Source organism: Oreochromis niloticus, linkage group LG4, assembly GCF_001858045.2.
Source record: "Oreochromis niloticus isolate F11D_XX linkage group LG4, O_niloticus_UMD_NMBU, whole genome shotgun sequence".
Lineage (NCBI taxonomy): Eukaryota > Metazoa > Chordata > Actinopteri > Cichliformes > Cichlidae > Oreochromis > Oreochromis niloticus.
This window is the reverse complement of record NC_031969.2, coordinates 1,594,069-1,605,299: the sequence shown is the minus strand read 5'-3', so window position 1 is coordinate 1,605,299 and position 11,231 is coordinate 1,594,069. Positions and strand designations below refer to the sequence as shown.

Below are 11,231 nucleotides of genomic sequence, written 5' to 3'. Positions count from 1 at the left end.
AATTAAAATCACCTTTTTCCTCCTGTATCTGACATTCGACTAACGGCCAAACTCTCCTCTCTAGTACCCTAGCATACATCTTTCCAGAGAGGCTAAGGAGTGTGATCCCCCTGTATTGGAGCACATCCTCTTGTACCCCTTCTTAAACATGGGGACCCCACCCTGACCTGCTAGTCCAGAGGCAGCACCACAGATCTCCACACAACGTTGTAGAGGTGTGTCAACTGGGACAGCCCTACAACATCCAGAACCTTTAGGAAGTTGGTGTTTAATTGCCTCAGAGACCTTGCTACTTGTGATGGACGAGTCATCCACCTCGTGTCTAGGCTCTGCTTCCTCTACGGAAGATGTGTCAGTAGGACAAAGGAGGTCCTCGACGTATTCTTCCACAGTCCAACTATGTCCTCAGGTGAAGTCAGCAACATCCCACCCACACTAAAAACCACATGAATAGCACAATGCTTTCCCCTCCTGAGTCGTCTGACGGTTTGCCAGAATCCCTTTGATGCAGTTTCATGGCCTCACCAAACTCACCAAACTCCTCCCACACCCTAATTTTTGCGTCAGCTACCTCACAGGCCACATTCTGCTTGGTCTGTCGGTACCCATCAGCTGCTTCTGAAGTTCCAGAAGCTAACCAAGTTAAATAGGACTCCTTCTTCAGCTTGATTGTGTCCTTCACCTCCTGTGTCCACCATCTGTTTCAGGGCTTACCACCATGACAGGCACCAACCACTTTGCAGCTACAGCTCCTTCCGGCAGCCTCAGCAATGGAGGTGCAGACTCAATGTCCCCAACCTCCCTCAGAATGCTGTTGAAGTTCTGCTGGAGGTGGGAGTTAAAACTCGAACGTGTATTAAATGTATTGCAAGCTTGTGATTGGAATGCCTAGCAAAAGCTTGCAATACATTTAGGGGTTCTGGGTCTGTCCAGCATCTTTTCCCACAACTTGATCCAACTCAATACCACTTGGTGATCAGTTGACAGCTCAGCTCCTCTCTTCAACTAATGTGTCCAAAATGCAGACCCAATGATAAGATTACAAAGAGATCATTGACCTGCGACCTAGGGTTTCTGGTCCCACGTGCGCTTATAGACATCCTTATTTTCAAACATGGTGTTAATTAAAAAACTGTTATTTGTACATATGACTGTGTAAGTTCTCAGTCATCCAGGTCATGGTAATCTGAGGAGCTTGGAAAGAAAAGTGTCTGCACTTCTTTAAGTTTCTTGAAGACGCTTCACCTCTCATCTGAGAAGCTTCTTCAGTTCTAAGACAAAATGGTGGAGAGAACAAGGTATTTAAGCCCTAGTGGAAGTTATCCCTTAAGAAGGTAATTGACCCACTATTGATCATGTTTCTTGTCACATGAGCCAATGTGTGGAAAAGGGCGTGGGTCATTAACAGCACAGGTTTCAGGTGAAGGCACCTGAAACCTGACTAGGAGGCCATTCCTCCTAGTCATGTCCCTCCAGGTCTCGCGGTCATTGCCCAACGTGAGCACTGAAGTCACCCACAAGGACAACAAAGTCACCCGATACAGCATGCTCAAGCACCCCACACAGCAACTCCACAGCTTCTCACCGATGGAAACTCCAGACTGGAACAAAGTCCAGCCACTCTCCAGGAGACTGTTTTCAGAAACTGAGCTGTGCGTTGAGTTGACCCCAACTATATCTAGTCATTATACCTCACACGCTAGCTCAGACTCGAAGGAGTCCCAGCCTTGATAACCAGCCTCGATAGCTAGCCACCTGACACAATGCACCTGGTCCCTATGGCATCTCCTTTGGGTGGTGGGCCTACCAGAGGGCATGGCCATGTAGCTTCTTCAGGTTGTGCTCAGATGGGATCACTGGGGCACACAAAACCCTCCACCATGGTAAGGCGGTGATTCACAGAGGTGAAAATTCAATGTCTCTCCACATAAATATTAAATTCATTAAAAGTAAGTGTGCCAAAGGTTGTGTCCTTATACACCTCTGAACTCCTTTCAACACAGCTTCTATTTTAGATTGCGCCACAGAATTTTGTGCTGATCACTCCAACCTTGATCTGAAACTTCACTACAGACATAAAAGCAAACATCTAGTTCTGTAACCTCATTTTCATGGCCAGAGACATTACTGCTAACTCATACCAATGTGATCTTATGTCATCACCCAACACACTTGCCAGACTGCTTGTGATGTTGTTTTTTTTTATTCAAAATTAACTTCAGCTAGAACGGTTTAGACACACTTTAAAAAGAAACCATCAAATAACATAGATGGGATCAGCTTAAAACTGGCAGTATACTTTGACCCTGAACTCACAAAGGATTTTGCCCTCTGTCTGTCTTTCTCTCTAATTGACGGATTCACAGTTAACAGCAGTTTATTGCCAGTAGATTGGCTAAAACCCCTGGAAACTGAGATCCAGATGTTTTTTAAACACAGTGGTGGACTATACGTATATTTGATTGTGGTCAGCTTCAGATGATTTACCTAACTGAGCTGCTCCGAATTTCCCAAAATCATCAAACAGCTAAGCCTTGCAGTGAGTTTTGTTCCTGAATACAATGTGTTAGCACCTGTGTACTGCAAAGCATGCGCACATATACAAATGCTGTGTGTTTGCGTCAAAGGGCCTTGTCTACTTCCACTGGACTAATTCCCTCTGTAGGTATAGATATTTTGGCCAATGACAGTTAATTTTTGTAACACATATTCCTGTTTTGTCTTGTCTGTGTCTGTCTGTGTCTGTCTGTGTCTGTCTGTCCATCTGTTTGTCTCTCCATTCATCTGTCTGTTTTTTTGTTTTCCCAAAACTCCTCCTTTGGTCTATAAAATGTTCCCTATTTTCTGATGTTTTCCTTTTATACTATTATTTGTTTCATTTACAAATTCTTGTCACTGTAAAAATTGGTTGATATGTTCTATATATGATGTGCAATGCTCTCATAACATTTATTAATATAAATCTTGGCAATATTTTCTATCATTCCACCTATCTGCCTCATCATAAAAATGCTCATGTTTTCATACCTTATTATGACTGACCCTTCATAACCTTTTACCTGTGCATGCCATTCTCATGCAGCCACAGGTTATGAGAAGTCACGTAGCCTCAATAACATCTCTGGAATGACAGGCGCCCCGCTGCGCCTCACTCCCATCACTAATTCTACCTTTGAACCCTTTGAGCCGCCTGGCCTCAGGCGATGTCATTCCCCCATCCCTTCAATCTTGTAGCATAGCCCACAGATAGCCACCAAATTTAACAACAACAGCAGCAACAGTAACATTTAGAAATATTTTTTTGTCTGATTATTCGTTTTGCTTTTTGCATGGAAAAAAAAGCCTACACACAGAAGGAATTACAGTTTGTCCAGGCCGCTCTGTCATTCTGCATTCATGCCTTGTGTTTTGTTCTTGATCTGAAACAACAATGAATGCAAGTTCATGGAGCCCCTGGAGGCCCCATTTAATAATTTCAAGAAAGATTAGCTGAACCTTACTGAAATAAATGTGGCAAATTTGCCTTACTAACATGAAAAGAGTTTAGCTTACAGTAGAATAATAGAAGAGTTAGTTTACCTCTAGTTTTTCCTGTGCTACGCCTTGCCTGTATTTCAACTGCACTTGTACATCAACGCTTTAACCTTGGTACCTAAGAGGAGTTACAAATCTTCTAATATGAAGCCTAAGAATGCATACAGTGACACACTGACACCAACATATTACAGCAGCATGTGTGTTTTTACTCCAGAATAAGAGAATACACTAGCCTATAAGAAGCAAACACATTTTGTAGAAGCAAACACATTTTGTATTTAAATGCCCCTTACTCTAGCTCCTCTGCAACTTAACTTGAAAGTCATGTTTGCTGTAGAAGGTGATGTGCTAAAACATCATCAAACATTTAACATAGCTGAAAAGAGACAGTCTCCCATATATGTCAACTTCAACACCAGCTTCTGAGCCCTTGTGCCCTTTCTCCTGCTTCCTGGTAATTAATATAGAAGGACCTGTTAGTATGGTGGTCAAAGTATTGTGGTTTTTCATTTGTCCCTACCAGTAAGGAGTTATAATGTACAGATATAATGTATTTTTCCATAACGGAATTGTACATTATGCTGATTTAACCATGCAAGCACTATTGTGCAGTAAAGCTAGTTACAAACTCATTATACATAATAAATGTAGGACAAACTTTATAGAATATCAAGTTTTTACACAGCTAAAAGTACAAAGCAGCAGGGCCAAGGGTTAGGGATAAGTGCTCCCTGTGATCTGAAATTTTACACACACACATATATAGATATATATAAATATATCATTGGGCAATATGATCTTATTACTTCTGCTTGAGCCATCAGAGATGAACACTTTCTTGTTTCTTTGTCTTTGTTAATTACTTTCAAAAAGAACACTACAAAGAAAGCTTCTTTGGGTTTTTTTCACCAGACTGGGGTCAACAAATTGACAGGACACTAAGCTAATTGTCCCCTTGCATCACCACAAAATGCATGCTCTTATGTTTATTTGTGGATAAAAAGAAACACATTGAAGCAGTGACTTTTAGTTTGTAAGGGTTAACCCTGACTACAGTGAAGACATGAACTTACTGGAAGAAAGGAAAGCAATCAGCAAATCTTCCAAAAAGCTGTTTCTTTCCTTTCTGTGTACGTGGAAAAATGTCCTGCGATAAACTAGCCACCTTTCCGGGGTATTCCCTGCCTCTCTCCCTGTGACAGCTGGAACAGACTCCAGCACCCCTGATGCTTAGGAAAATAGCTGGATGGATTTATCTATAAAAGCTCCAGACATTGCAGCTGCGCCTGAGTGTTTGAGGCATAGTTTTCTTTAGGCTTATGTTCACCACACCACCACCACCACCACCATCACTGCTGCTGCACCATCACTACTATCACTGACTCTAATGTGGCCAGTGGCAATATTTTTAGTTTTCTCCCCATTTCGCTTCTTGTTCTTTCCCTGTTTTTGCCTGTCTTTTACTCCTGAACCCCATCCTGCCCTTCTTCTCCTGTCCTTCCATCTCTTCTTTGTTTTTGGCTGCGGCTGCTCAGTAGGAGGTACAGTGAACGGCTACTGGAGTGACAGCCCATGGTAGAAGAAAAGCAGATGCCAAAAACCACACAGGAAGAAGACAGCAAATAAAGGACGGACAGAGAAAAAACACAATCTAGACAAATAAGACAGTAGAGGATGTTTCTGTCCGCATCAGTGTTTTTATGTGCATGTGTGCCCAGACCTGCAGCTACCTCTGTACTAAAGCCAATAAATTCAGCAAGGAAGAACATATCTCCCTTCACATGTTCTTCCTGATTCCTGATGAAGATTTTTGTGGAAAAATGTATTTGACTGCATTTGGAAAAAGACGGTCTGTTGGTTAAGTTGTATCTTTTTGATTCCCTTGTGCTCAACTCTTGCTCTCTCCTTTTTTCTCTCCCAGCAGAAAGTAGAATAGAATTTTTCATTTGTTTAAACATCAAAGAAAAATCAAACTGATGCAAATTTGCTTTAAAATTCAGAGAGTGTTTAGAAAATTGCACCAAAATAAGTGTACAGTGGGAGGTATGTCCTTCCTGTTACTTTTTTACATTCAGACTGTGAGTTACAGAAGGTGAGAGCACTGCTTCTAGACATCATTTTTGAATGTTTAAGTATGTTTTTTTTAAACAAATATCTTGTTTATGTTTAAATGTGTGTTCACTTTCTTGCCACAGCAGTCTATAGTCTGGCTGCTAAGTTTGGAACTATAGCTAGAAAGTCTGAGCTTACCTTAGACTGGAAAAGAAAATAACAACTCCCAGTTTCATTACCTAATATAGTGTGGGAACATGGTGACAGCTTGTTATTATTTTCAGGTTAATTTTCAGGTTTGTTAGAGGTGTTAGTGGATTTGTCTGTCTGTATAGGGCTAACTGCATCACAGTTTTGAATATTTATGCTAAGCTAACTTCATTTATCACCTGCTGGCTGTTTTTCAGGCACAACTGCTCAAGCTGCTGTTGGCAAGAAAGTGATGTACAGATTTGTCCAAAGTGTGTAGCTATTCTTATGTGTGTTTTATGTCAGGCAAGGTTTTCTATTGTTCTCGTTTATCCTGATGCTCAAACCCTCTGTGGTGCAGTAATGAATAACTTGGATATTTCCGTCCACTGGGGGATTCGTGAAAACCAGGAACACATTTACACACCTCATTCCATCCTCTCCTTTTCCCAGCATCCATTTGTTCAGAGTGCATCTGTCACTTTTCCCCTTTGGTTTGTTTTGTTGTGACAGTGTATATATGTAAAGTTTGTCTTGTAGATAAACCTGCATGGGTTTCTGTCACAATCAATAAGGATACTGATATGATCAATAATTTGATAAAGTTTTAGTCTCAAGCCTAATGGCACTGTCTAGATTACCACGCGTGTGTGGATGTATATGTTGAGGTACTTACATATGCACTAACAAAAGCATGCAACACAAAAAATGGTCACCTCTTTGAATGCAGGAAGAGGTCGATGGACATTATGCATGACTAAATGCTACGATGATACTGGTCAGACCAGACCAAGTTAGGTACTGTAACAGGGAAGGGTGAGGGTGGGAAAGTTTATTTTTGCAGGATGGGGAGGGGTTTTGTTTCTAGTAGGTCTTCTACTGCTGCTTTCTTATCACTCTTGAGAGACTTACAAGGTAAACATTAACAATTGTAGCTTTTTCTTCTTTTTTTAGCTTCTCCCTTCACAAAGAGCTGTTCTGAAAGCTGTGTACTTATCAGATATATGCAAAAAAAGTAACACTAACTGTGAACTAATACTAAAAAATCCAGCTTCTTCCATCAGTGTTTCAGCTCCATTTTTCCCCGTTCATGTTTTCTTTCATTTGCACCTTAATTTTGTGTCCACGTCATGTGTCATTTCCATCTGCCCTTTCCTGTTCTGTAAACTGTAATATGTCCAAAAGACACATGTCTCTGTAATGCAATAATTCGCTGCACCTTCTGAACAAAGAGCAATTCCTAATTATCCATGTTTCCTTCAGCAGCATACAAACAATTTCCTTCTTTTGATGTCCCAGTGACCTGATGTCCCTTCTTTCTTTTCCCAGTAAAGAGGAAAAGAAAGTCCATGAAGCCATTCCTGTCATAGAATCCATAAATATATGGATTTGATTGGTCAAAAGGGCCACATCTACAGTCAGTCGGAATCAATACATGACTAACACATGCAAGAATCCTGTCAATCTAATTTAGCCAAGATGACAAATTTTTAAAAATGATGAAGATTTATACTGATCTTAGGAAAGTAGTTCATTGTATCTTGTAATGTATAGAAGCCCTTTGTTTTTCTGGATGAACCACACATTTTTGATTGCTTCGTTTTAAAAGTCTCAAGATTTGTGAATTCCTAGTGAGAACCATTATTGCTGGAGCAACGCTCAAAAGTTAGAGCTTGAAGAGTGTTTCATGTGAATTGTCACTGGCTTTTTCTATGTGTCATGTTTGTGATCTGTGTTTCCTCCATCTACTCAGGTATAGCTCTCTTAACCTGTGCCCATCTGTATCTGGTCACCCATGCTTTCTCAGATATGACAAACTGAAGGACTAGAGAAAAACACTGAAAAAGGTTTTCTGTGAATGCCATGTGCTCTGTTTTAGGGTTCCGTCTACAAAACTGCTGTCCTTGCTTTGTTTTTCCGAATGTGCTCCCTGTCTTCTCCTTGTATTTCTCCTCACCTTTCTTCTCTGTCCCAGTAACTGTATCTCACTTTCTATGGGACACCATCCATCCATTCTTCAAGCCAGAAAACTCAAGCCAAAAAGGAAAACGTGTAAATTAGAGCACCTTCGCATTGGAAAAACAAAAACTATTGGCCTGACAGTGGACTTCGCTGAGGATGAAGATAGGAATGGACAATAAAAGAATAAACAAGAGGGTAATGATATGTTGTAAACAGATGCAGATGAACAAATGTGCTAAAAACTCGTGTTCTGAGTGGATTGTCAGCTGAGCAGCATCAAAGAGAGGAGATGGAGGAGGAAAAGTTGGGGCAACACAGAAAGTGTTGGAGGAGGAAAGAAAGAAGCACAAATCGCTTCTCCATGTAAGAATGTGTCCCTCACTATTGCTCTCTTGCATTGTTTGCTTCTTGTGTGTACTTCCACATACTGTGTTTCGGTGTGACATTGTGTTATCTTCTTTGTTTTTATATTGTGTTGTTCTCATCTTTCTTTTTCATAGCCTTTGTGAGCACCACACCTGGGTCAAAGAGCGTTCGTGAACACTAACTATGGCTTATCCCACACAGGTGCAGGTGACTTATAGTTTGTCATTTGGCCAAACTGCAGTCAAATTAATAAATAAGGCAAACACTGCATGTCTGATGGTTAAAGTGGGATTAATTTTTAAAAATTCCAAAAGTACTGTTATTTGGCCAAGGTCTGGTCTGTGCTTTGCGGGACACATCAGCTGAGATGTTCAGCTTTCAGTTCTTAGTCTGAATTCCAATCCAGTCCTGATTGGCTGCAGTCCTCTGCTTTGAGCGCTGAATCTCTTCAATTTCACTTTCAGTCTCTGAGCTCAGTGTCTCACAAGCTTCTCTTCTGTCGTATAAGTATTTGTTCCATCAGAGGTGTAAATAGTCCCCTCAAAGACCTCTGCATATTGTTACATATCTGTGTGTATATGGGTCACGGAAAGAAATATGTGTGACATTCATGCTCTGTGGTATCAGTGTCCTTGCATGTTGGCTGGACTCTGTAAGCTTTGTGGTGAAATCTTTTTTTCTCCTTTGCTTTTCAGTGTGTTTGGACTATTATTTCCTTGCCTTGATGTGTCAGGTTTCAGTTTCCATAATGTACAAACAACTTTTTTATAGCGAACACTGGAGATCAAACATAAACAAACGAGGCTTTCTCTATTGTCTAACATAGATAATAGGTAATGCTAAAGGAACTCTCACAGTGACTACACTACACTAAAAAATCTGCAGCACAGGGGCAAAAACAATACAGAGCAAAAAGGAATGCAGATCCACAGAGAATGGAAAAATAAATTCCAAGCGAATGTGTGAGGTCGAAAAGGGACACCGAGGCAAGGAAAAAGAAAAAAGCGACTTAAGTGAGAGAGATACAGGATACAGTCATGTGAAAAACTAAGTACACCGATTTCTGCTTAAGTAGTAATTAACAGCCAGGTGCTGCTAATCAAATCCGATTCAGTGTCAACAGCGTGACCACCTCTGTAAAATGTTCTCAATTTGCTGGTCTGGAGCATTCAGGTGTTTGTTCATTTCAAAAAGGAAAGACATTAGTAACTGCAAATACAGACGTACATGTCAGACTCCACAGCCTTCTGTTAGATTAAATGTTAAAGTATGGTGTGTAATGATTGGTAGGAAAAAGCTGCAAGTGTGGCTTAGCCCAAAAAGTTGATTTCGTCACTCATCCAAGTGACTTCTTCAGTCTCAGCTGACTGCAGGTTTCCCCAATCTTATAAACAGTACATTTACACAATGACTGAAACCAGCACCACTGAAGGAACAATGGGCTGGGAGGTCAGTTCCTTGATCATTAATATGCAAATTGGCATGACCATTGATCGACAACCACTGATCAAAGCTCATTGATCAAAGGCCATCAATAAATGACCACAGAAGAAGTCACTTGGATGAGTGACCAAACATTTCTCCCACTGAAAATGCTACGTTCAGGTCAACAGAATCAACCTTTTGGGATTTCCTTACCTGGATGATTGAGCATGCATCAAGACAAGTATGGCTTAGGTTTGCAAAGTTGCACCTGAACAGATCACATAAATTCATGCACTTGGACCGACAGACCAAAAGTGGAGACTGACCACACCGCATTCACCGCATGATTTGTATGTCATTGAATGAAATAAATATTTGATCGCCTACAGTCAAGGCAGAGTTCTTGCTCCCAGAAATTGGTTGTGTTGTTGGTTGTGGCACACAGATTGTAATCAGTCAATCAATCAATCAATCAATCAAAAAAAATGACACATACTCCTAATTTCGGTTTATGTGACTAAAGTATACCTATCCACATAATCAGTTTACTTCATTCCAACCTTTCCACCACCTGTCAGGGACAAGATTGTGCACAGAAAGTGCTTACCCTATCTTATAACAGATATCTTACAATGCAAGAAGGCACACGCACAGACCCATATTAAGTTTGGGAAATATGGCAAGGCAACCAAGGCAACAAAGGAGAATTAAAGAAGAAGAAAATATAAGTCATGGAGTTTTTCTTGATTTGTGGCTGAAATTCTGTCTCTATCAATTAAAATGACCATAGAAATTAGACTCTGTCCGTTTCTTTTTAAACAAACTTTTACATTCAACAAACAATTGTTTTGCTATATACAACTGTATATAGCAAGTATTTTAGAGTCTAGTTTTTATGTCTGCTAACTAAATCTTGGCCCAAATAGGGTTGTGCAACAAACCAACATCAGAATGACTGATAAGGAAAAGAATCAAGGTTTTGCAAACCTAAGTAAACTTAAGCAACACCATAAAGAAGCATGGTTCAAAATTCCTCGAGAACAATGTGAGAGACTGATAAAGGCAATTACTTTAAGTTACAGCTGCTTGAAAGTTGTTGTAAAGGTACTGAACCATGGGGTGTACTTAGTTTTCCACAGGAAAGGCAACCGACAATTTTTGGAGGGTAAGAAGAGTTAACCATGTACCTGAAAAAAGAGAGAAAACTTTAAGAAAAATAGAAAACATATTGAATGTTAAAGATCCAAATAAATTCACTTCCCATTGTTGCTGAGCCTTATATTTCATTGGTAATTGAACTGATATCATATTGAAATATTACTCATTCCATCAACCCCAAAGCTATCATAATGTCCTTGATTGTTTCTCCAAGAATGTATAAATCATGATCACTCATGCTTCAGATTGTTTGGATTAGGATCGAATTCAAAGTGAAGTTTAGTGAGAAATCAATGCTTAACAATGCCTGAGGTGGGAAATTGTATTTCTGAAATATGTAAGTAATCATCTACTGGACTAAGACATTAGAGAAATAATTATTATAGGTCATTTTTTTTCCAAAAAAGGTCCAACAGGAGCCTGTCTGAGAGAATCACCCAGAAGCAGTTTGCTCTTTGTTTTAGTCATCGTAAAACAGAAGTGGTGTAGGAAAGCAAATAAAAAAGCAATAGAAGCATGGATATAAATATCAGTTCAAATTC

At 40.1% G+C, this 11,231-nt stretch overlaps 1 protein-coding gene across 12 annotated transcripts in view; it reads left to right on the top strand.

Annotated features, from left to right (window-relative positions):
* Positions 1–11,231, top strand: part of LOC100705368 (potassium voltage-gated channel subfamily C member 1) — a 141,867-nt gene that overhangs the window by 124,867 nt on the left and 5,769 nt on the right. For 4 of the 12 annotated variants that reach the window (XR_003219784.1, XR_003219788.1, XR_003219790.1 and 1 more), the window contains one exon: positions 5,076–8,103. The exons of 1 other annotated variant lie outside the window; for it this stretch is intronic. Coding sequence is in view for 2 of the 11 variants with exons in the window: in XM_019358373.2 (XP_019213918.1) it covers positions 3,083–3,095 (13 nt within the window). In the remaining 9 variants the exon portion in view is untranslated. Of the gene's footprint in view, positions 1–3,082; positions 8,104–11,231 lie in introns of those variants that run through there. 7 more of the 12 variants (XR_003219786.1, XR_003219787.1, XR_003219789.1 and 4 more) reach the window with 3 other exon arrangements.